This window comes from Coregonus lavaretus (assembly GCF_964263955.1).
Source record: "Coregonus lavaretus genome assembly, contig: HAP1_SCAFFOLD_2344, whole genome shotgun sequence".
NCBI classification, from domain to species: domain Eukaryota; kingdom Metazoa; phylum Chordata; class Actinopteri; order Salmoniformes; family Salmonidae; genus Coregonus; species Coregonus lavaretus.
The window spans coordinates 12501-39949 of record NW_028157098.1 but is presented as its reverse complement, the minus strand read 5'-3'; the positions used below and the strand labels follow the sequence as shown (position 1 = coordinate 39949).

The following is a 27449-nucleotide window of genomic DNA, read 5'->3' as shown; positions in this document are numbered from 1 at the left end:
AACATGATTGTCAAGCATCAGTGCTATGGAAAACACCGCTTTTCGTCTTTTTAAAAACAGTTGTTCTGACGATATATTCTCTGATTACATACCACTTCATTGTTAAGTTTCAGAAGTCTACTTTATAATTTGTATATTTGGTAAGCAAAAGAGAGAGGACGCATATTACTTGAACTATACCATACAAATGCACATTGTAGTAAAAAAAAAACTTCATAAACTTTGCCTCTGATTTTCCAGAGAAACTGACCTAAGATCTGTGCTTCCAGTGGATAGCGTGCGTGCCCCTCCACTCACTGCTCTGTCTGAGTAACAGAGGGAGTGAGAGGAGAGGAGACTCCTGTCTGCTGGTTCAACGTGGACCTCCTTTCAGTTCAGCCACAGTCCCCTCCTACTTCCCCAGATATAGCGAGCGTTTTGACTGGCCGTGGAGTCAACCAGAGCTGAATCTTTAACAGCGAACGCTGCTGGGTCTCTCTGCCTCAGCCCCCCGACACACACACACTCACACACCATACACACACACCGACCCAACACATGGAGTACTTCCACGCTGTGTTTCTCTGGATCTCTTGCAGCCTGCTGCCAGGTGAGATAATGTGTGTGTGTGTGTGTGTGTGTGAGTGTGTGTGTGTGTGTGTGTGTGTGTGTGTGTGTGTGTGTGTGTGTGTGTGTGTGTGTGTGTGTGTGTGTGTGTGTGTGTGTGTGTGTGTGAGTGTGTGTGTGTGTGTGTGTGAGTGTGTGTGTGTGTGTGTGTGTGTGTGTGTGTGTGTGTGTGTGTGTGTGTGTGTGTGTGTGTGTGTGTGTGTGTGTGTGTGTGTGTGTGTGTGTGAGTGTGTGTGTGTGTGTGTGTGTGTAGTCCTATGCATGTGTACAGTAGTAGTTGTTACTTGTTATTTATTCCAGCTCTCTCTGGAAGGCACATAAAACGTTTGTGGCATAGCTTTTATAGGAGCTAAAGTTAGTCTAATGTTTGCATAAGAAGAGGCAGACAGTCTAGCTTTCAGTTCTCCAATATTTATATGGAAATGTAGACAGGAACATAATTTCACGGTGTCTGAAGTGAAGTGGCTTTTTGGAGAACTAGTAATGAGTGTCTCCTCTCTTGTGCAGCGAATGTCTTGATCTACTCTAATATCTTAGTCTACTCTAATATCTTAGTCTCATTTCTTGAACTACTCTAATATCTTAGTCTCATATCTTGAACTACTCTCATATCTTAGTCTCATATCTTGAACTACTCTCATATCTTAGTCTCATATCTTAGTCTCATATCTTGAACTACTCTCATATCTTAGTCTCATATCTTGAGCTCGTACTGTGTGAGAGAGATGTGTGCTGAGTTGGCTTATTGAAGGGATGTGCTAGTTCCCTCAGGTTTGACAGAGGTGCTCTGTCTCTCATTGAAAGCAGGTGTGAAATGAAAGGTGGTGCTATCTGTTCAGAAACTAACCGCTCAGAGTTTCCAGCATCTGAAATGTGTTGGTGCACAGACAGAACTGGGGTCAATTACCAGTGAAATTACAATAGCAGCAACATATTGAAGTGGGATGGAGAGAGAGAGAGAGAGATGAGAGAGAGAGAGAGAGAGAGAGAGAGAGAGAGAGAGAGAGAGAGAGAGAGAGAGAGAGAGAGAGAGAGAGAGAGAGAGAGAGAGAGCGGGTCGTTTGAATTTCCTATGGCTATATGACCTAAATTGTATACCTGACAGGTTATGACATGGACTGCACCCTGCTGTCGATCTATAATCATATAGTAATATAAAATTTGACAATTTCAAGAGAGATTGCTATGACAGGTGGCTTTAAAAAGAGTGCACACGGCTCGCAATACTGGTAGCCATAGATACGGTATATGTTAGTGTAATTTGTTGGATAGCACTAGGTTCCTATGGTTTTTACGCCCTCTTGTTGAAGTAGACTAGCTATTAATTCATCTTTGATTAGAGGTTGTTAGATGATATGAGGTCTGAGGGTGGAGTAGTAGAGGAAATGTCTACTGTAAATATTTGCTTAGGTAGAGGAATTGATGTTGGGTCCAAGTTTTGGACACATACAGTCTTGCCGAGGGGAGGAGAGGTCGACCTTGCGAACACAGATGGAGTCTGGAATGAGAGAGAGAGAAGCTGTTGGCCGGACTGGGAAAGAAGCTCTTATAATAAAGATGGGAAAGGGCTGTAAAAAATCATTGTGGGATCTTTGCATGGCACGTCGTTGATGAACGGGTCAGACCAAGGCGCAGTGTGAAATGCATACATGTTTATTTAACTGAATAAACACACAAAACAACAAAAGGCAACGAAACGTGACGTCGGAAGGCTATACACGAACAAGCCAAAAGTCACCGAATACAAACAAGATCCCACAACACAGGCAGGAAAACAGGCCTGCCTAAGTATGAGCCCCAATCAGAGACAACGAGCGACAGCTGCCTCTGATTGGGAATCACACCGGCCAAACATAGACATACAACACCTAGATCTAATCATAGATCTACCACCACATAGAACTCAACATGCACACCCTGACCAAACTAACTAGTGTTCTGTAGGTCAGGGCGTGACATTGCATCACTAAAGGTCCTGTTTGAACCGGGTTGCTTAACATAGTCAGAATGGTGGTAGTGGGGATGGTGACATAGCAAAGTGTCATGGCATACATGCTGATGACACCTCATTGAGTGAAAAACCGAGGGACCTGTGCCAAGCAAAGTTAGTGGGCTTCATGCCTTTGGTCAATAAGGACAAAGTCAGTGGACACTCATCCAGACAGAGTTTCCATCTGGGGCAAGAAATGTAACTTCTGAAGCAGACCAAAGGTCAGATGACGGTTTGCTGAAGGGTTGGCTGGATCATTTTGACATATTCACAGCTGTCCACCACTGCTCTCTATATGGGATCTTACAGCTCGAACCGGCTGCAGCACTGTGGATGTGGCTTCCTTCATGTAGAATGTATTTAGAGATTGAAACATTGAGCCACTGGAAGAGTATACAGTATGTTTGAAGTATGAACTGCCTGTGGGCATTAAACGGTTTTCCAAAGCAGTCACACAAGCCTGTTGGCCAGACACCTCTTTACTTGTTAGGCCTGAGTGCGAGAGGGCAGGTTTAGAGGGCCAAATTGGACTTGTTACACTGCTCATTGAGTTTTATGGGCTCATTAAGCGAGCAGTGTCAAATCTCCCTCGGGCTGCACAAAAACACATAAAACCAGTTTACAGTAAATAGTGGAGTTTGAAAAAAGTGTTGCTTATCAATTCCTTCCTTCCCATTCAGTCTGTATTCTTCACCTGTTAGGTGCCTAATGCAACATGTTTGTCCTCATACAGTGGCCTCAGTAATTATTGGGACAGTGAAGGATTTTTTCTTCTTTTGGCTCTATACTCCAAAACTTTGGATTTGAAACTATGACTGTGCGGTTAAAGTGCAGACTGTCAGCTTTAATTTGAGGATATATTCATCTATATCGGGTGAACCGTTTACAAATTACAGCACTTTTTGTACACAGTCGGACTGTGACAGTCCCCCCATTTTAAGGGACCAAAAGTATTGGGACAAATTCCCTTATATGTGTATTAAAGTAGTATAAAGTGAAGTATTTGGTCCCATGTTCATAGCACTCAATGACTATATCAAGCTTGTGACTCCACACATTTGTTGGAAGCATTTGCTGTTTGTTTTGGTTGTGTTTCAGATTATGTTTTGCCCAATAGAAATTAATGGTAAATAATGTATTGTGTCATTTTGGAGTCACTTTTATTGTACATGAGAATAGAATATGTTTCTAAACACTTCTACATTAATGTGGATGCTAACATGTTTACGGATAATCCTGAATGAATCGTGAATAATGATGAGTGAGAAAGTTGATGATGATATTTGTGCATCTGTAACTTTCTCACTATGTAGAAAAAGTGCTGTAATTTCTAAACGGTTCACCCGATATGGTGAAAATACGCTCAAATTAAAGCTGACAGTCTGCATGGTCATTGTTTGATTTCAAATCCAAACTTTTGAAGTATAGAAGAAATGCTTCAATGTCCCAATAATGACTGTACCTCTCAGTATGTCATTCAGCCAGTCCTTCGACCCCGACTGTTCCAGTTGTGATTGCCCTGATGTCTCCACAGTGGCTTACAGCTGTATATGACAACTGACCCCAGATCTGCTCTACAGGCATGGCTTATACAGGACATGGCACTGTTTCAAGCTCTGCCACAGGGGATTTTGTTAACCCTGGGAGGGCTTACGTCTGGCCCGAGAAGGCAGACAGCTTGCTTAGCAGTGCCCAACTCCTGTGTGGGGGTAGCACATCTGGTGCCAGATACTCCATCATGACCTCACATCCCATCATGTCACCAGCACCATCCATTGTGAAGCATCTTTCAACAGGGCTCAGATGAGCTTTCCAGAGAAAAGCCATCCAGAGCAAGAAGATCCAGAACAGGCCAACTAAAATACATTTTACCTCATGTGAGGTGTAAACCTCCAATCGCAGGGCTGCTCTTTCGTGCGAGAGCTGCAATGTGAATTCCTTCATAATGTACAGAGAGCTTCGACCTTTTCATATTAGAATCTGGAACGTGGACTGCTCCACCATTTACAGGTGTACCCATGAAGGTTGATTTCAGAGAGGTGGTGGGGAGCAGCTGTCTCGCCATGTGGATCTGGTTAAAACTCAATCTGCCGGCCCAGAATCTTGGCCTGTGGGTAACAGTCATGCTCAGTAGCATCAGAGCTGCTGCTCCACACACAGACCAGCGTGGGAGCGGAGACGCTGTGAGGTGTCCATGTGTGTGGAGATGAAGTCTTTCACATCTTCCCTGAAAGCCCCCGTGTCTATGTTTGACAAAATGTAGATTAGTTATGTTGTTCAGCACTCTGTAGCCATATGTATGTCCCAGGTCCCATGCTTATGGGCGTTGCGCGGACCCTTTTAAAGGGCATCAGCCTCACCTCTCAAGAACTGAAACCTGACCATAACCCTGATTGCACTTTGAATGGCAGGAAGCTCCATGACGTCCTGTGTGAGGATCCATTCTAGCAGGCGTTGCACCCCTGGCTGCTCGCAGTGCACCGGTGGGTCTTCTCTCCATCAGCCGGGCTGCGGTGGAGCTCCTGCAGCCTGGTGCTGGGCCAAAAGCAGCGCCTGGCCGGTCGGGCCCGTGGTTTATTTATCTGGGCAGGAGAGCCGGTACACAGGAAACCCGGCAAGACTCTGGCACCGGCTTTAGTAGCTGCTGATATTACTGGGAATATTAAATTGCTCTGCCACATTAGGGGTTTGAAATGGAAACTGGATCCCCTCCCCATCTCACGCTTTCACCTCGACTCTTTCCATCTCATTCTTTTTGCTCTCTCTCTCTCTCTCTGCAGGAAGTACAGCAAAGCTGCTCTGGGATGGTATCTGGGGTAGTTTGTTTTCTATAAAGAGCCTCAAAGACAAAGCGCCGGCTAGTGGAGTCATTTGTGTTTATGTGTGCTTAAGACGGCACGTCTGAAAAATGAAAACCCACATAGGAAAGAGTTCAAATACACCCCCTCCACCGTTTAGCAGCATTTTTTATTTCAGCTTAATTAATATACTTGTTGACTCATTGTCCTTCATAAACATGTGTGTTCAATAAGATATTTAGGGCCCTGCCTTTATACTGTAGTTCTAAACAGGACTCCCTCCGGATAGTATTTGGGGTGGAGATCAAAGAACAGCTGAACATGTGAACCATTCATGCAACAGGAAATGAACTACGTGGGGAACATGTCAATATTTAGATGAATGGTATACTGTACATAGCAGTGACGACAGCCATGAATGGATGTTTTCACACACCAGAACATATAGTTTATGACTGTGTCATTCAATGCGGCAGGAAACAATGTGATGCCTTATCAACAACTGATTCATTTAGCAATTATAAATGCTAGATATAACACGACTCAGGATGAGACCAAGATGCAGAAACAGGAAGCAGACAGTTTGAATCTCAGATGTTTATTACAGAACAGGGGGCAGGCAAACGGCAGGTCAAGGTCAGGCAGAGGTCAGTAATCCAAGGCAGCGTGAATCAGGGACAGAACAGCAGGCAGGCTCAGGGCAGGCAGAATGGTCAGAACCAGGAGGACTAGAACACAGCAACTAGAGCTACTGGAAAACAGGAAAACATGCTGGTAAGACTTGGCAAGGCAAGACAAACTGGCAACAGACAAAGAGAAAACGCAGGTATGAATACACAGGGGATGATGGGAAAAATAGGAGACACCTGGCGGGGGGTGGAGACAAGCACAAGACAGGTGAAACAGATCAGGATGTGACAAGATACTCTTGTATCATTACTAATGACAGAGCAGCAACACCTGTTGGCAGTGAGACAATACTTGAGGTATATTTTGGAGGATTATAAATAAAAAAAATTCTGCAGTTGCAGCGCTCTCATTGGATTTCAATTCTCCTCTGTTCGATAGCTGAGACATTCCTTCAGTTGCCTTGAAAGTAGAGGTAATCTCCTGCAAAACTGTCAATGTGAAAAATTAAACTGTTCTATAGACTGAATCATGACAGTACTATATTTCCAAGGTTTTAAAGCCATAAATGAAAGTCCAAGAAATGGTTGTTTGTATTGTCCTGGCTTTGACTTTGATACTCTTCTTTCATTTACATTTACATTTACATCATTTAGCAGACGCTCTTATCCAGAGCCACTTACACATTCGTGGTATTGAAACCGAACTGTTAACAGCATCTTGCAAGTGAATGATGTTTCTTTCAAATGTATAGCCTACTTTCTATTAAAATAAATAAAAAAACACTTTCTAACTACTAGGATGCGATACTCGTTAGTATCGTGGCAAGGAAACAAAACACAAATCAGATGTAAGTCCTTTAGGAAAACAGCCCTAATGTTGGAAACAAACATCATTATGTTGTCATCCAGAGTCACATTTATTTATTTTCCAAGCTATAGCACACAATATTTTACATAGCACAGGAGTTTGGACCGAAGAGTTTGGTCTGCTTCGTGTTTGAATATTTTAAATATTGCGATACTGGTATCGTCCTGGCCCTACTAACTACCAGTAGCAGCAGTACCAGTTCTAATCCATTTCACGTCACGTCCCAACAGACATTGTTTGTCCAATACACACTTTTCTCTGTGAAGGCACTGTGTCCATCAAATAGAAATAACAATTTCTTTGGCCATTTTTTGCCTCTAACAATTTATATAATATACCAGCTCTCCATGCTACTCCAATCTTGACAGAAATGATCAGCAATACACAACAGAACCATACCTGAACTGCTGCTAGCAACATGCTCTCTGAACCATTGGTTTGCCTCTCAGTGCTGCTGCTAGCAACATACTCTCTGAACCATTGGTTTGCCTCTCAGTGCTGCTGCTAGCAACATACTCTCTGAACCATTGGTTTGCCTCTCAGTGCTGCTGCTAGCAACATACTCTCTGAACCATTGGTTTGCCTCTCAGTGCTGCTGCTAGCAACATACTCTCTGAACCATTGGTTTGCCTCTCAGTGCTGCTGCTAGTAACATACTCTCTGAACCATTGGTTTGCCTCTCAGTGCTGCTGCTAACACTTTGACTTTCTATGTCAGTTGTTATGAAACCATTTGTTTGTTATGTCTCCTCATAAACTGGTGTTGTTGCTTTTACCTTGTGATCTCAGCAACAAAATTAATATCCCGCAGAGAATAAAGGATCACTTGACTTGACCCTCAGAGCCTAACAGATTTAGAGCTGCATAGAGAGGACTGAGAGTAAGGTTTAAGGTATTCAGAATAGACCCTGCTGTATGGACGTAAATCCAAAGAGAAGAGGGGGCTTGTCCTGGGGTCTGTTTTTGTGTGGTCTATGAAATCCATCTCTTCAGCTCACTGGGATGGGTTCTGACTGCTCACTGGGCTGGGTTCTGACTGCTCACTGGGCTGGGTTCTGACTGCTAACTGGGCTGGGCTCTGACTGCTCACTGGGCTGGGTTCTGACTGCTAACTGGGCTGGGTTCTGACTGCTCAATGGGCTGGGTTCTGACTGCTCACTGGGCTGGGCTCTGACTGCTCACTGGGCTGGGCTCTGACTGCTCACTGGGCTGGGTTCTGACTGTATCTCATTAAGCGTGATTACTTTTAAAGCTGTCTCTTTTTTTCTCCTGGTCCTTCTCTGTTTCACTCTCTGTTTCCTGCTCTACTTCCAAGGAAGTGTTCTGTCACTGTCATCACAAGGGGGCTCAAATAGCCCCTTACCTCAGACAAGAAAAAATGTAATCAAATATGTCCACTTAATTTCCGACATCAGCTCAACTGTAAACCCTGACCTTACAGTAGCCGAGACATCTGTCTTCCACTGGATACAATATAGAGACAAAGTGGGTGTGAGAGCTGAGACGAAGACACTGTATACAGCTGGAGATGAAGAAGACAGATGAGTGATGAGACAGATGGAAAGGAAGTCAGATTGAAGAGGATTATGTTTTCCATCCTGATTTCTCGTCACTGTCAAGAGGAAGATCTCCTCATGTCTTCCATCTCCTCAACGAACGTGTGCTTGCTGCTTGCTTCCTCTGGTGTAAATTAAAAAGCCACATGACATTGTTTTCATTAATAAGCCATTTCGGTTAACTCCGTGAGCGAGAAAAGCTAAAAAAAAAGTACTGTCTCTGATACGCGTTTTAATTTGATCCAGAAGGGAATCGCATTTTCCCATAATGCTCTGAGTGTCCAAAGGAAGTGAGGAGAATGAATCTACACTATCGCAAATCCGGTCTGTCTTTTGATCAGTTCCCATAGTTGTGTTTGCGGTCCTTTGATTTTTGTTCTTAGTGATGAATTTGGCTTGTCTGTGAATTATTGTTCCCACATGGTCTAATCAGGGTTTCACCACAGTGCTTAAACGCTCTGCTCTACCAGAAATAAACAGCTGGGAAGGCACCTCGGTCGCAATTATTGATCTTTCTCAGCTCAGCACCTGTGGTAGATTTTAACAATCTGATATCGCGTATATCGTTTTTGGGTGGAGTTTTCCTTTAATGTACTTTGTATACAGTATGTCCATTTAAATGAGCAGGATGTACATATCCATGTAAGCTGCTACGTGATTTCAACATCCAGCGTTCTCTACTATAAACTTTAACATGAATGAACCTCAATATGACTACTACCGCCTGTCCTCACACAAAACCTTCAGCCATCCATCCACCCCTTCCACCCACCCTCACGCAGACCGAGCAATGTCATTCAAACTCAGTGACTGACAGCTCTACTGTTTACCTACAGCCCCTACAGCGTTAATATCGGCGTGCCTTCGGGACAAGGGCTCTGTTTACAGTGAGCTAGGAGATCAGGGAGAGAAGGGTAAGGCCAGGGCTCTTCACAGGCACGAGGGGAATGAAGACGATTATCATTCTGACATGTCGTCACGAGACCTCCATGGCTGTGTTTGTTTCTGTAAGAGGTACTCTAGGTACTGGAGTCCAGGTGTCATGGCCTAGCAATATTCCAGGGAAACATCCTATAGTTTTCTTGGCTCAGAGGAATCAGCGGTAGCCTGTTTTTCAATATCGAGACAAGACCAACACCCTCTCTGGCATGCTAGCTCTGTATCCTTCTCCCACACCATGGCTACAAAGTCAGCATCAAAATTACAGCTATGATGCTCTTAGTACCGCTGGGTGAAAGTCTCAAACCCACGCATGTCCTGTTTCCCATCTATCGCTTTGAGTTTGTGTAATTTGGCTGACGTTAATGTTCTAACCACCATGAAATCTTTCCACTGCACTTCAGGTCACCGGCGAAGCGTCTGTCATAGCCAGTACTTATAACGTGCTGTCCAAGCATGCTATTAATGGCATGTGTTTGCCTTGCTGTGTCTGTTTCCAGGGCTCCATGACGGTTTCAACATCGACACCAAGAACTACAGGATCATCAAGGGTCCCAAGCAGGCCCAGTTTGGATACACCGTGCAGCAGCACGTTGCCGGGGGACAGAAGTGGTAAGAGGACTATTTACATTACGAACGTGCTTTGAGGTGAGGTACTGTAAGCGTGCTTTTAGGACAGCTAACAGGGGTCTTGCCACAGCCTTTATTTAACACTGTGATGTGAAATGCTAAGCCAAACATAGCTAAATAAACAAACAACTCTTGGGTTGCTGACTCTCCAGGTCCATTTAGGACTGTCTCAGAATCTAAAAGACGAGGTGAATTTCAAACAATCCCGAAGTGACTGAGAGAATCTGTTTGGCTGTATTGTTGAACTATTCCGAGGCAACAACCTCATCACGTTGCAGAGAGCGATGGTTAAAAGAGGAACTAGTTTTACTGTTCAACATCTTCCAGTGCTGACACACACAACATTGTTACTGTCTGTCTCGGGACTCTGGAACCAGACAGCGAGATGTATCCATTTCATTGCCAGGAAAGATAGCAAGCCCTTTCTCCTATAGTGTGGAGTTGCCTGTCATGATTTGTGCCTTGCAACACAAATGTAGGTCCTGAGCCGGACTTTTCACATTCATCATATTACCTCATAGCAGACCCTGACTCGTTATACACACTGTTATTAGGCCAACTGGCACTGCGGTGACGGGGATTCATCACTGGCATTCTTTGTACATCTGCTGGCCAGGGCTACACTGGAGCAATTCCCAGTTCCAGCTGTGTGTGCTGCTGTGCGCGCACACACACACAAACACACACATTTATCCACATCCTTTCATTCAATTTAAACTTGGGAAACCAGGTATGTGCTCTTGTATGTCATTTAATTGTTTTATTATTACCAATATACAAATACATAGAGTCAGTGGGAAACAGAGCACACAATACAACATAACTAAATAAACAAACCAAAATACAAAAATAAATAAATAATAAGAAAAGAAAATACAGGGTACAAATATGGCATATCTTAAGCTATGGGGTCTTCTAATAGGTTGTCTAATTCAATCATAATAATAATATGCCATTTAGCAGACGCTTTTATCCAAAGCGACTTACAGTCATGCGTGCATAAATTTTTTTTTTGTGTATGGGTGGTCCCGGGGATCGTTACAAGCGCCGTGCTCTACCAGCTGAGCTACAGAGGACCACTTTCTAACTACTAGGATGCGATCATCCATTTCAGGAGTCTTTTTGCCGACGTTCTTTCCCTTATACATTTCAATGAATCAAAGCAATTTAGGAATTATTACTAAAAACAATAAGCAAAGGCTGTGTTTTTATGCATTTACTTTTATGAATATGAAATGTACCCAAAATAAGCACAACATTCAATAGAACATTCTGTGTTCTTATCTTCCATTATCATACCGAAAGTTGCATTATCTCTAGTAAAATGGGTTATTGGAAAGATTTTTGTTTCTAACCAGTCATACATGTATTTTTTATACCGGCTGTATTTCTGTATTTTTTAAGTTGTATATCTTGAAAACTTGTGTTGCTGTTAACACAAAGGAAAAACAAATGGTCTGTTGTTTCAATTTCTGAGTCACAAAATACACAGTTATTGTGATCAAAATGTAATCTATGCCTAAGGAATTCTCCCGAGGGATATATATCATTAAGTATTTTGAAGTGTAATTTGTTTCACTTCAGGCGGTACAGAAAAATACAAGTAATTATTGGGCTTAGTATACATTTGAGATATGGAATTTCTGCTGAATTGCATAGGAAATAAATTGTTAGTCAAGAGATGACAGATTACTTTGTTTGGCAACTTATCACTTGTGAAATCATGCCCATCAAGCAGTAATGACGGCAAATGAGGGATGTCCACCATATCTTATATGTTATTAAGTGCCATGCAAAAGAGAAAACCAGCAGACATTGAATCCCAGGTTTCCCATCCCTAAATTAGACTGTCATGGGGACATTCCCCTTGTCTAACACATTCCCCTTGTCTAACACATTCCCCTTGTCTAACACATTCCCCTTGTCTAACACATTCCCCTTGTCGAACACATTCCCCTTGTCGAACACATTCCCCTTGTCGAACACATTCCCCTTGTCTAACACATTCCCCTTGTCGAACACATTCCCCTTGTCGAACACATTCCCCTTGTCGAACACATTCCCCTTGTCGAACACATTCCCCTTGTCGAACACATTCCCCTTGTCTAATACATTCCCCTTGTCTAATACATTCCCCTTGTCTAATACATTCCCCTTGTCTAATACATTCCCCTTGTCTAATACATTCCCCTTGTCTAATATATCCACCTTGTCTAATACATTCCCCTTGTCTAATACATTCCCCTTGTCTAATATATTCCCCTTGTCTAACACATTCCCCTTGTCTAACACATTCCCCTTGTCTAATACATTCCCCTTGTCTAATACATTCCCCTTGTCTAATACATTCCCCTTGTCTAATACATTCCCCTTGTTTAATAATAACAAAACATGTTAATTTCCAGTATTATTCTTTACAGGACTGTTGCTGTTTAAATCTCTCAGACAAAGTATATCTATATTTTGGTGTATTTGTGATATAATGCAATTTACCTGCACACAATATTTGATACAGTGTCAAAAACATTTTAAAAGCCTAACTTTGCAAACGTGAAAAGGATCACGTGAGATCCTACGCTATAACATTTGGGTTCAGCATACATCACTCAATAGAGAGGTTCTCCATAGAAATTACTCCAGACAGACCTCCTCTCTCTGTCCACCAGTGGTAGTTCTGAAAATCATTAGCAGGCTTACCTCAGACCAGAATGGTGTGTGTGTGTGTGTCTCCCGTTTATTTGCGTGTGGGTGTGTGCGTGCGTGTGTGCATTGCAGGGGTGTCAGCCATTGCATAATGTTTACCACAGACCAGTACATTGGCATCCTTGAGTGATCTGGATCCACTACAATGCTGAACTGGTCAACTTCACACACATACTGTAGAATATGGAGAGACTTTACACACATACTGTAGAATATGGAGAAGACTTTACACACATACTGTAGAATATGGGGAATACTTTACACACATAATGTAGAATATGGGGAATACTTTACACACATACTGTAGAATATGGGGAATACTTTACACACATACTGTAGAATATGGAGAAGACTTTACACACATAATGTAGAATTTGGGGAATACTTTACACACATACTGTAGAATATGAGGAATATTTTACACACATACTATAGAATATGGAGAAGACTTTACACACATACTGTAGAATATGGAGAATACTTTACACACATACTGTACCCTATGGAGAATACTTTACACACATACTGTACCCTATGGAAAATACTTTACACACATACTGTACCCTATGGAGAATACTTTACACACATGCTGTACCCTATGGAGAAGACTTTACACACATACTGTACCCTATGGAGAAGACTTTACACACATACTGTAGAATATGGGGAATACTTTACACACATACTGTAACCTATGGATAATACTTTACACACATACTGTACCCTATGGAAAATACTTTACCTACATACTGTACCCTATGGAGAATACTTTACAAACATACTGTACCCTATGGAGAATACTTTACACACATACTGTACCCTATGGAGAAGACTTTAAACACATACTGTACCCTATGGAGAAGACTTTACACACATGCTATACCCTATGGAGAAGACTTTACACACATACTGTACCCTATGGAGAATACTTTACACACATACTATACCCTATGGAGAATACTTTTCACACATACTATACCCTATGGAGAAGACTTTACACACATACTGTACCCTATGGAGAAGACTTTACACACATACTATACCCTATGGAGAATACTTTACACACATACTGTACCCTATGGAGAAGTCTTTAAACACATACTGTACCCTATGGAGAAGACTTTAAACACATACAGTACCCTATGGAGAATACTTTACATACATACTATACCATATGGAGAAGACTTTACACACATACTGTACCCTATGGATAATACTTTACACACATAAGACTTTACACACATACTGTACCCTATGGAGAATACTTTACACACATACTGTACCCTATGGAGAATACTTTACACACATCATGTACCCTATGGAGAAGACTTTACACACATACTGTACCCTATGGAGAAGACTTTACACACATACTGTACCCTATGGAGAATACTTTAAACACATAATGTACCCTATGGAGAAGACTTTAAACACATAATGTACCCTATGGAGAAGTCTTTACACACATACTGTACCCTATGGAGAATACTTTACACACATACTGTACCCTATGGAGAATACTTTACACACATACTGTACCCTATAGAGAAGACTTTACACACATACTGCAGAATATGGAGAATACTTTAAACACATAATGTACCCTATGGAGAAGTCTTTACACACATACTGTACCCTATGGAGAAGACTTTACACACATACTGTACCCTATGGAGAATACTTTAAACACATACTGTACCCTATGGAGAAGACTTTAAACACATAATGTACCCTATGGAGAAGTCTTTAAACACATACTGTACCCTATGGAGAAGACTTTAAACACATACTGTACCCTATAGAGAAGACTTTACACACATACTATACCCTATGGAGAAGACTTTACACACATACTGTACCCTATTGATAATACTTTAAACACATACTGTACCCTATGGAGAAGACTTTAAACACATACTGTACCCTATGGAGAATACTTTACATACATACTATACCATATGGAGAAGACTTTACACACATACTGTACCCTATGGAGAAGACTTTACACACATAATGTACCCTATGGAGAATACTTTAAACACATACTGTACCCTATGGAGAAGACTTTACACACATACTGTACCCTATAGAGAATACTTTAAACACATAATGTACCCTATGGAGAAGACTTTAAACACATAATGTACCCTATGGAGAAGTCTTTACACACATACTGTACCCTATGGAGAATACTTTACACACATACTGTACCCTATGTAGAATACTTTACACACATACTGTACCCTATAGAGAAGACTTTACACACATACTGCAGAATATGGAGAATACTTTACACACATACTGTACCCTATGGAGAATACTTTAAACACATAATGTACCCTATGGAGAAGTCTTTACACACATAGTGTACCCTATGGAGAAGACTTTACACACATACTGTACCCTATGGAGAAGACTTTAAACACATACTGTACCCTATGGAGAATACTTTAAACACATAATGTACCCTATGGAGAAGTCTTTAAACACATACTGTACCCTATGGAGAAGACTTTAAACACATACTGTACCCTATGGAGAAGACTTTACACACATACTATACCCTATGGAGAAGACTTTACACACATACTGTACCCTATTGATAATACTTTAAACACATACTGTACCCTATGGAGAAGACTTTACACACATACTGTACCCTATGGAGAATACTTTACACACATACTGTACCCTATGGAGAATACTTTACACACATACTGTACCCTATGGAGAATACTTTACACACATACTGTACCCTATGGAGAAGACTTTACACACATACTGTACCCTATGGAGAATACTTTAAACACATACTGTACACTATGGAGAAGACTTTAAACACATAATGTACGCTATGGAGAAGACTTTACACACATACTGTACCCTATGGAGAATATTTTACACACATACTGCAGAATATGGAGAAGAATTAATGTCTACAGGCAATATGTTTAGTATAGCTACCTATCTGGTTTCCCGCATTGGGAGGAACAGTGGCCAGCCCAGTCAATATAGGAGTTGACCCTTGGTTCACCGAGTACAGGTTTCCCAATACAATGGCACTAGTGTTTGGAGGAAATACAGTGCAGTTAATTATATGGAAGTGTGTATACAGCCCCATGGTGATTTAGATATGGTATTTTATGTCTGTTCTTGGCAACTCACCCATGCTATCTTGCTGTGTGTGTGTGTGTGTGTGTGTGTGTGTGTGTGTGTGTGTGTGTGTGTGTGTGTGTGTGTGTGTGTGTGTGTGTGTGTGTGTGTGTGTGTTTGTTTGTGTGTGTGCGTTAATGAGATAGAAAGTGTTTTGTGTGTGTCTGCGCTGCAACGAGACAGGATAGGGAGCAGTATGTGTTACCATGGTGCTAGTTGGAGCTACAAGATGAAGTAGAGCGACTGCAGTTGGTGTCACTGGACTGGACTCAGTGGGGTTTAATCAGATGCTCTGAAGAGCATGAAATGGCAGGCCAACCATGGCAGCCAAGCATCACAATATGAAGTACACATTCTTGGTCGACATGATCGACGTGTTCACTTAACATTATGCTTGGGACACTGTCAGGTACAAACCCACAGAAACGCTGAAAGTCCAATGTATTTTTGGCGTAGAATGCTGCTCAGCCTACCATGCCAACTTGTCCCATGGAAAAGGTCTGATGAGGTTGACTTGCAGAATATAGCTCTCAAGAGAGGACTCACACGTCTGAGGTAACTGTCCGCTGGGACAGATAAACACAGACATATTGGAATGAGGCACAACAACTTTGGCTGTGTTCTTTATAAACAAAATGGCTCCAGGCGTAATACAGTTTGGAATGGGATTCATGGAAGTCCTTCCAGGGTTTACAACATTATATTTTCATACTGTTTTTCAAGTGTAATGCTGTGGAACTATAATTAAAATGACTGGTTGTTAAACTGAGGAAACCTTTTAATAAAGGCTGGATAACCCTGTAATAACACGTTAATAAAGGCTGGATAACACTGTAATAACACGTTAATAAAGGCTGGATAACACTGTAATAACATGTTAATAAAGGCTGGATAACCCTGTAATAACACGTTAATAAAGGCTGGATAACACTGTAATAACATATTAATAAAGGCTGGATAACACTGTAATAACACGTTAATAAAGGCTGGATAACCCTGTAATAACACGTTAAAAGGCTGGATAACACTGTAATAACACGTTAATAAAGGCTGGATAACCCTGTAATAACACGTTAATAAAGGCTGGATAACACTGTAATAACATATTAATAAAGGCTGGATAACACTGTAATAACACGTTAATAAAGGCTGGATAACCCTGTAATAACACGTTAATAAAGGCTGGATAACACTGTAATAACACGTTAAAAGGCTGGATAACACTGTAATAACACGTTAATAAAGGCTGGATAACCCTGTAATAACACGTTAATAAAGGCTGGATAACACTGTAATAACATATTAATAAAGGCTGGATAACACTGTAATAACACGTTAATAAAGGCTGGATAACCCTGTAATAACACGTTAATAAAGGCTGGATAACACTGTAATAACATATTAATAAAGGCTGGATAACACTGTAATAACATATTAATAAAGGCTGGATAACACTGTAATAACACGTTAATAAAGGCTGGATAACCCTGTAATAACACGTTAAAAGGCTGGATAACACTGTAATAACATATTAATAAAGGCTGGATAACACTGTAATAACACGTTAATAAAGGCTGGATAACCCTGTAATAACACGTTAATAAAGGCTGGATAACACTGTAATAACATATTAATAAAGGCTGGATAACACTGTAATAACACGTTAAAAGGCTGGATAACACTGTAATAACAAACTGTAACCACTATGACCCACTTCCCTACTATAAAGACTCTCTTAAGGCTTGCACATATCGCACCGAATGTGGATCTAGCGTTTGTCTGCCGAATGCTGTGGAACTATAATCAAAATGACTGGTTGTTAAACTGAGGAAACTTTTGTTCGGATTAACTAGAAAAGACATGGTTCTACCTTCGCTAGGGGGTTACGCTAAAACATCAGAGATTGTTCCACAGTAACTACACATTAGTTACATGTTAATAAAGGCTGGATAACACTGTAATAACACGTTAATAAAGGCTGAATAACACTGTAATAACACGTTAGCACTGTAATAAAAAGGTTTTTAGGTACAACCCGCTTTAGAATCCCGCTCAATTTTTCACGGGATTCTACGTGTAAAATCGGTGAGCACTCTGTTCACAAATTACGTTCAGAGGCGCTAAGGACTCTGGGCCAGCAAACGCTAGTGGTGTGTCTGATAGCAGCTCCCAGGCCGGCCCACAGCCAACCCAGTTATTTACTGATTTCAGGAGCATAGCGGGGTGAGTGTTTCAATGGTGATGGTGGGAGGGAGGTTGGCAACACTAGCTAGGCAGCAGTGGTTTGTGAGGCAAAGGAGTCCAAGGATCTGAAGGGAGTGTGTGAGCTTCTCTCTGCTTCATCGCGAGGCGGAAGACAGAATTATTCCGTCTGTTCAAGGCCAATGTTACTGCGTATAGCAAACAGCAGCCTGAAGACTGCTTTCACATCATCTTAGTGTGTCAGCCAGGTTGACGGACCAGAACGGAACCTGGGAGGAATGTTTCCTCACAACTGTTGTCAGCATACTTAATCAATGAAATGGTGCTTAGGAATGTTTTGTGGTAGCATTACTTAGGTTTGATTTGAATAATTTCACATGAATCTTGAGGACATTTTTGCCATCACTGATCTTTGTATTTGCTAGCCCATGAGACACAAATATGACTAGATAACACTGGATGTCTACCAACTTCTGTAATGATTGTCCTACATAACTACACACAGTTAGAGAAACATTTGCAACATTCAGTGCTTGATGAATTAATACAGTCATCTCTTTAAAGGATTGTAACATTGTATCCAATTCTTCTTCTTCTTCTTCTTCTTCTTCTTCTTCTTCTTCTTCTTGGTGGTGGTGGTTGGCAATCCCTCTTGGCTTTCAGTAATGTCCACTAGATGGTTAGTGTTTGGTAGACGTCCACTAGATGGATAGTGTTTGGTGGAAGTCCACTAGATGGTTAGTGTTTGGTAGACGTCTACTAGATGGTTAGTGTTGGGTAGACTTATCAGCGTTGCGTGCCACTCAGGAATCCACTCTCTGGTCACTACACAGAGGTTGAGCTGGCATGTGTTTAGTCCAAGACCCCCAACACCCAGACCACTGCCCCAGATATCAATCAGCTGAAACCTGAACGCAGCAGCATGCATGTGATGTGGGAAGCAGACCCCCAGTTAACACAGCTCGCATTGTGCAAATGTCGTGGGGGTCCCAGTCTTGGCCTTTTTTCAAGGGTTGATGAATGAGTCTGTGATGCCAAGAATTCAGCGGGTAGTGAAGGTTTGAGAAGTGGTACTGAAGTTGAGTTTTTTTCAATGTTGACGTGTGTCTTTGATGTAGCAGACGGCTACCCGTTGGAGAACCGTGTGTGTTCACCAACGTCATGACACCTTGTGGCAGGCTGTGGCAGCATGGGTGACCTGAGAGGGGAGACTTTCACTGTTCTAATAGGTGTTACTGTGTACATTGTCTGTGTGTCTGTCTGTGTGTCTGTGTGTCTGTCTGTCTGTCTGTCTGTCTGTCTGTCTGTCTGTCTGTCTGTCTGTCTGTCTGTCTGTCTGTCTGTCTGTCTGTCTGTCTGTGTGTATGTCTGTGTGTCTGTCTGGCTGTGTGTCTGTCTGTCTGGCTGTCTGTCTGGCTGTGTGTCTGTCTGTGTGTCTGTCGGTGTGCCTGTCGGTGTGCCTGTCTGTCTGTGTGTCTGTCTGTGTGTCTGTCGGTGTGTCTGTGTGTCAATGTCTGTCTGTCTGTCTGTCTGTCTGTCTGTCTGTCTGTCTGGCTGTGTGTCTGTCTGTCTGTCTGGCTGGCTGTGTGTCTGTCTGTCTGTCTGTCTGTCTGTCTGTCTGTCTGTCTGTCTGTCTGTCTGTCTGTCTGTCTGTGTGTCTGTCTGTCTGTCTGTCTGGCTGTGTGTCTGTCTGTCTGTCTGTCTGTCTGTCTGTGTGTCTGTCGGTGTGTCTGTCTGTGTGTCTGTGTGTCAATGCATGTCTGTCTGTCTGGCTGGCTGTCTGTGTGTCTGTCTCAATCAATCAATACAATTTTATTTACAGTGGGGGGAAAAAGTATTTAGTCAGCCACCAATTGTGCAAGTTCTCCCACTTAAAAAGATGAGAGAGGCCTGTAATTTTCATCATGGGTACACGTCAACTATGACAGACAAAATGAGAAAAGAAAATCCAGAAAATCACATTGTAGGATTTTTAATGAATTTATTTGCAAATTATGGTGGAAAATAAGTATTTGGTCAATAACAAAAGTTTCTCAATACTTTGTTATATACCCTTTGTTGGCAATGACACAGGTCAAACGTTTTCTGTAAGTCTTCACAAGGTTTTCACACACTGTTGCTGGTATTTTGACCCATTCCTCCATGCAGATCTCCTCTAGAGCAGTGATGTTTTGGGGCTGTCGCTGGGCAACACGGACTTTCAACTCCCTCCAAAGATTTTCTATGGGGTTGAGATCTGGAGACTGGCTAGGCCACTCCAGGACCTTGAAATGCTTCTTACGAAGCCACTCCTTCGTTGCCCGGGCGGTGTGTTTGGGATCATTGTCATGCTGAAAGACCCAGCCACGTTTCATCTTCAATGCCCTTGCTGATGGAAGGAGGTTTTCACTCAAAATCTCACGATACATGTTCCCATTCATTCTTTCCTTTACACGGATCAGTCGTCCTGGTCCCTTTGCAGAAAAACAGCCCCAAAGCATGATGTTTCCACCCCCATGCTTCACAGTAGGTATGGTGTTCTTTGGATGCAACTCAGCATTCTTTGTCCTCCAAACACGACGAGTTGAGTTTTTACCAAAAAGTTATATTTTGGTTTCATCTGACCATATGACATTCTCCCAATCCTCTTCTGGATCATCCAAATGCACTCTAGCAAACTTCAGACGGGCCTGGACATGTACTGGCTTAAGCAGGGGGACACGTCTGGCACTGCAGGATTTGAGTCCCTGGCGGCGTAGTGTGTTACTGATGGTAGGCTTTGTTACTTTGGTCCCAGCTCTTTGCAGGTCATTCACTAGGTCCCCCCGTGTGGTTCTGGGATTTTTGCTCACCGTTCTTGTTATCATTTTGACCCCACGGGGTGAGATCTTGCGTGGAGCCCCAGATCGAGGGAGATTATCAGTGGTCTTGTATGTCTTCCATTTCCTAATAATTGCTCCCACAGTTGATTTCTTCAAACCAAGCTGCTTACCTATTGCAGATTCAGTCTTCCCAGCCTGGTGCAGGTCTACAATTTTGTTTCTGGTGTCCTTTGACAGCTCTTTGGTCTTGGCCATAGTGGAGTTTGGAGTGTGACTGTTTGAGGTTGTGGACAGGTGTCTTTTATACTGATAACAAGTTCAAACAGGTGCCATTAATACAGGTAACGAGTGGAGGACAGAGGAGCCTCTTAAAGAAGAAGTTACAGGTCTGTGTGAGCCAGAAATCTTGCTTGTTTGTAGGTGACCAAATACTTATTTTCCACCATAATTTGCAAATAAATTCATTAAAAATCCTACAATGTGATTTTCTGGAAAAAAAATTCTCAATTTGTCTTTCATAGTTGACGTGTACCTATGATGAAAATTACAGGCCTCTCTCATCTTTTTAAGTGGGAGAACTTGCACAATTGGTGGCTGACTAAATACTTTTTTTCCCCACTGTATAAAGCCCTATTTACATCAGCAGATGTCACAAAGTGCTATACAGAAACCCAGCCTAAAACCTCAAACAGCAAGCAATACAGATGTAGAAGCACGGTGGCTAGGAAAAACTCCCTAGAAAGGCAGAAACTTAGGAAGAAACCTAGAGAGGAACCAGGCTCTGAGTGGGGGCCAGTCCACTTCTGGCTGTGCTAGGTGGAGATTATAACAGTACATGGCCATTAAGGACAGATTTTGTTCAAACGTTCATAGATGACCAGCAGGGTCAAATAATAATCACAGTGGTTGTAGAGGTTGCAACAGGTCAGTACATCAGGAGTAAATGTCACTTGGCTTTTCATAGCCAGGCATTTAGAGGTTGAAATAGTAGGTGCGGTAGAGAGAGAGAGTTGAAAACAGCAGGTCTGGGACAAGGCAGCACGTCCGGTGAACAGGTCAGGGTTCCATAGCCACAGGCAGAAGAGTGGAAACTGGAGAAGCAGCATGACCAGGTGGACTGGGGACAGCCAGGAGTCATCAGGCCAGGTAGTCCTATTTGTAAGTCGCTCTGGATAAGAGCGTCTGCTAAATGACGTAAATGTAAATGTAGTCCTGAGGCATGGTCCTAAGGCTCAGGTCCTCCGGGAGGGGAGGGAGAGAGGGAAATAGGGAAAATTAGAGGGAGCATACTTAAATTCACACAGGACACCGGATAAGTAGGAGAATAACACCAGATAGAACAGACTGACCCTAGCCCCCCGCACATAGACTATTGCAGCATAGATACTGGAGGCTGAGACAGTATCTGTGATCATGACCATGATTTGTGGAGAAATGTACTGCATTGCTAGGAAATTGTGAGCAGCGCAGGCAGTTAAGAAATATTGTCTTTGAGACTAATGTTACAGTTTGTACGGTATTGTTTGCATAATTTATATTGATTTACTTTAAGACTGGCAAGTCAATTTTTCATCTAATTTATGTATTTTAACTGAATATTGAATCATGAAGAGTCATTATAAGGTTTCAGCTACATGATGGTTTCCAGTCAAGGACTTTCACTTTGGGGGAACGTTCAAAGGAATTTAAATTGAAACAACGAATGACATTGCCCATTAGCCTCTGTGCCAAATACCATAGCTCTGTTGACTTTTCCAGTCTTACAAAGAGCTGTCTGATTTTCTGGAAAGCTCAGCTTGGTATTTGGATAGGAACAACATCACAGTCTCAGACTCAGCTTGGAAATGACTCTATAAATGAGCCTTTTATGACCCAGAAAGTTCAGAGATCGCCTTCCTGAGGACTAACAGCAGAAAATAGCACTACCTGATCTCTATTTGCCAGTAGAATGGCTTGAGCAAGAACCCTTCTCGGGACAATGCAATAAAGTGTCTGTGGAACCATGGGTTTTCTGTGGAGATTCTGTGGAAAAAAGCATTACTTTCTTACAGTATCTTGGGAATCTTCTGCTGACTTCAGTTTTTTTTCCAGTCTATAGTTTCTTGAGAAAGTGTAATAACACGGAGGATATTTGCCGTATCTACTCTTTCTAACCAAGTCCAAGCAGTTGCTTATCATCAACAGATAGTTTGTTGATAGTATGACCATCTGTAGATCATCTATATGGGACTGTCCAAATAAAGTGTGACCCGACTCTTTCCACGTCTTTTAACCTTAGAGTGAACGGACACTAAAGTGTTGAGGCATCCTTCAAACGTCAACTGACAGATGCTGTCCTTGAATAACATGTCAACATGGGGAAAGGTAGCCATTTCAAGAATATCTGTTTGTCCAACGTGTCCGTCCGGGACTGTGTGATCTTTAAACATTCTGATAGAGCAGCCACTCTCTGGAGAGGCCACAAGAGTAGCCCCATGTGAGAGCGTTGTGTGGATAAATGGGCCCACATACCGGTTTCTCCTCCACACCTCCCACTCTCTCTTCCCTCTGTTTGTTTTCCTGCCATGGCACCAGGTCGCTCCAGCTGAGACCTGACATTCCACCTTGGCGTGGTCACGAGTCACGCAACACTTAGAGATGCAGGGAGTTCTTCAGCCTTTCCTCAGCCACTCCTCAGCCGTTCCTCAGCTGTTCATCATCTGTTCCTCAGCCCCTCCTCAGCCAATCTTCAGCCACTCCTCAGCCGTTCCTCAGCTGTTCATCATCTGTTCCTCAGCCAATCCTCAGCCACTCCTCAGCCAATCCACAGACCCTCCTCAGCCAATCCTCAGCCACTCCTCAGCCAATCCACAGCCCCTCCTCAGCCAATCCTCAGCCACTCCTCAGCCAATCCACAGACCCTCCTCAGCCAATCCTCAGCCCCTCCTCAGCCAATCCTCAGCCACTCCTCAGCCAATCCACAGCCAATCCTCAGCCACTCCTCAGCTGTTCCTCAGGTGTTCATCATCTGTTCCTCAGCCTCTCCTCAGCCAATCCTCAGCCCCTCCTCAGCCAATCCTCAGCCAATCCACAGACCCTCCTCAGCCAATCCTCAGCCAATCCACAGACCCTCCTCAGCCAATCCTCAGCCACTCCTCAGCCGTTCCTCAGCTGTTCATCATCTGTTCCTCAGCCAATCCTTAGCCCCTCCTCAGCCAATCCTCAGCCAATCCTCAGCCAATCCTCAGCCAATCCTCAGCCACTCCTCAGCCAATCCTCAGCCACTCCTCAGCCTCTCCTCAGCCAATCCTCAGCCAATCCTCAGCCACTCCTCAGCCAATCCTCAGCCAATCCTCAGCCACTCCTCAGCCAATCCTCAGCCACTCCTCAGCCAATCCTCAGCCACTCCTCAGCCAATCTTCAGACATTCGGTTTAAATACTGTTGTCTGTTATCTGAACCTTCAGCTTTCATTGAAAGTTGAAACTGAAGCTGTTGAAGCTGAAGGACAAAGCAAAAAACTTGACTGTATAGTTTTTGACATCTGCATTGTGTGAACACTTCTACAATATTCTACATGGAGCAAGCTTTTTAGTCCAGGACTATGCTTAATCTAGATCCGGGAAACCTACAGCACGTATCTTATGTCCTTTTTGCTTAAAGTTGGTCTGGACGTCTTGGTTGAAAGATTTTAATCTTACCGCAGAGTTATTAGGTTATGTAATGACTTGACAGAGCTCTTATGAAACATAGAGTGCAAGTTGCTGAGTACTACTACTTTTGGGATTGGCAAATTTGGGCCAAAGCCGTTCAGATCCTGTCTACGTACGCACATGGAATGTGATGAGAGAGCTATGTCATTGAAGTTGCACGCAGACCCGTGTTTAGGGCAGAGGTACGGTTTCGCGGCATGAACGTCTTTCCTTCCTCCTCCAAATGTGAAAGACATTAGCGCATTAATGTCTTCGGCTCTAGTATGGTGCTTCCACAAATACCAAATCCTGCATTCCTCAGTAACTGTGGGAGAATACGTCCTGGCAGTCCATTTAGGGTCAGGTTATTTCGTTTAACACCATTACCGTATCCGCAAAGATGCTACATGGCTAGCGTTTGACCCTAATGAATGTTCAGCGATGATTGTCTTAACAGCTCTTCATGAAACTGACTGGGAGTTAAAGGAGACCTTCAAGTCAAAGGGAAACAATGGTCCCCTTTCTCTGAAGGTAGCCCTGTCCCGGTCTGAACTTTCTCAATCTACAGTATCACACTGTGCCAAAGGACAGCAGTAACTTCAGCAATAATCATGATATTAATAGCTATGAAAATATGAGCACTGCTGGAGCTCCAGAGGTGAAAATCATTTCCAGAGTCTGTGAGACTTGGACAGTTGGTCCCAGACGCAGTCCCCTCACCACGTGTCTTAGTCTGGCTGCCATAGACTGTCTATGCAGCCCAGTTAACAGCTTCACTCTTTGGCTACGGTCTGAATTGTTGCATATATTTTGATGCTATATTTTCAATGTAAATAAATGCAATGTACATTTGTGACATTTGATACTTTTTGAAAAAAGCTGAGTAATCTTTTAGTTTTAAGTCATATTTCTCAACATTTCCTCCATAAACATTTCCCTACATGATACATATTAAGTCATTTAGCAGACGCTCTTATCCAGAGTGACTTACAGTTAGTGCGTTCATCTTAAGATAGCTAGGTGGGATAATCACATATCTCAGTCATAGTAGTCCCCTGTAGCTCAGTTGGTAGAGCATGACGCTTGCAACGCCAGGGTTGTGGGTTCATTTCCCACGGGGGGCCAGTATGAAAATGTAGCACTCACTAACTGTAAGTCGCTCTGGATAAGAGCATCTGCTAAATGACTAAAATGTAAAACAAATGTAAATAGTAAGCATACTGAACAAACATATAATTTAAATGAGTTACAGTTCATATAAGGAAATCAGTCATTTGAAATAAATGAATTAGGCCCTAATCTATGGATTTCACGACTGGGTAGGGGTGCAGCCATGAGTGGGCCTGGGAGGGCATAGGCCCACCCACTGGGGAGCCATGCCCAGCCAATCAGAATGAGTTTTTCCCCACAAAAGGGCTTTATTACAGACATAAATACTACTCAGTTTCATCAGCTGTCCAGGGTGGCTGGTCACAGACGATCCCGCAGGTGAAGAAGCAAGATGTGGAGGTCCTGTGCTGGCATGGTTACACGTGGTCTGCGGTTGTGAGGCAGGTTGGACTTCCTGCCAAATTCTCTAAAATGACGCTTATGGTAGAGAAATTAACATTCAATTCTTTAGTAACAGCTCTGGTGGACATTCCTGCAGGAGCATGCCAATTGCATGGTCCCTCAAAACTTCAGACATCTGTGGCATTGTGTTGTGTGACAAAACTGCACATTTTAGAGTGGCCTTTTATTGTCCCCAGCACAAGGTGCACCTGTGTAATGATCATGCTGTTTAATCAGCTTCTTGATATGCCACACCTGTCAAGTGGTCCTCTGTAGCTCAGCTGGTAGAGCACGACGCTTGTAACGCCAAGGTAGTGGATTCGATCCCCGGGACCACCCATACACAAAAAAGTATGCACGCATGACTGTAAGTCGCATTGGATAAAAGCGTCTGCTAAATGGCATATTATTATATTATTATTATCTTGGAAAAGGAGAAATGCTCACTAACAGGGATGTAAACAAATGTGTGCACAACATTTGAGAGAAATAAGCTTTTTGTGCAAATGGAACATTTCTGGGATTATTTATTTCAGCTCATGAAACATGAGACCAACACTTTACATGTTGCATTTATATTTTTGTTCAGTATACATTTTTCCTCAATAAAGTAGCTATCAGCAAAGTCAGTGCTATTAAGGTACCTTACTCAAACATTACCTTATTCAAACATTACCTTATTCAAACATCACCTTATTCAAACATCACCTTATTCAAACATTACCTTATTCAAACATTACCTTATTCAAACATTACCTTATTCAAACATTACCTTACTCAAACATTACCTTACTCAAACATTACCTTATTCAAACATTACCTTATTCAAACATTACCTTATTCAAACATTCAGTGACATACAAAGCTTCTGTTTCAGTTGACATAACCTGCACTTATGATATCAGTTTACTAATTGAATATTGCATGATGTCATAATCTCAAGTCAAGCTATCATAGTTGTTTTAGATGACTGAGGATGTTGATGTCAAGTGTCATGTTTTGCTAAGGTAACCATTATACCACCATTTTGTATACCACACATCTAAAATGTTTAAATCATGGAACAATGTGATGGAGACATGTTATGAAACTACAGAGGTTCATGTGGTTGACCCATAACTCCAGGCAGTACATTGGTGGAGGTCTGGTTTTGCTATAAATGGGGTGTCAAGTGTTGGCAGTTAGCCTAGCGGGTAAAATCTCTCGATGTGCCCTTGAGCAAGGCACTTAAACCCTAATTGCTCCTGCATGTCGCTCTGGATAAGAGCGCCTGCTAAATGACTAAAATGTAAATGTTAAATGTAAATGTTGTCCCTTCCCTTTGGGACACCTCTGCCCTGGTGAGTGAATTGCT

At 42.5% G+C, this 27449-nt stretch overlaps 1 protein-coding gene across 1 annotated transcript in view; it reads left to right on the top strand.

Annotated features, from left to right (window-relative positions):
- Positions 1–529: 529 nt before the first annotated feature.
- The window catches only part of LOC311125815 (integrin alpha-11-like), a gene marked incomplete at its 3' end in the record, with an annotated part of 39411 nt that continues 12491 nt past the window's right edge, over positions 530–27449 (top strand). Inside the window, exons 1-2 of the mRNA XM_084199847.1 lie at positions 530–589; positions 9886–9997. Coding sequence (XP_084055973.1) covers positions 538–589; positions 9886–9997 — 164 coding nt within the window. The remainder of the gene's footprint in view (positions 590–9885; positions 9998–27449) is intronic.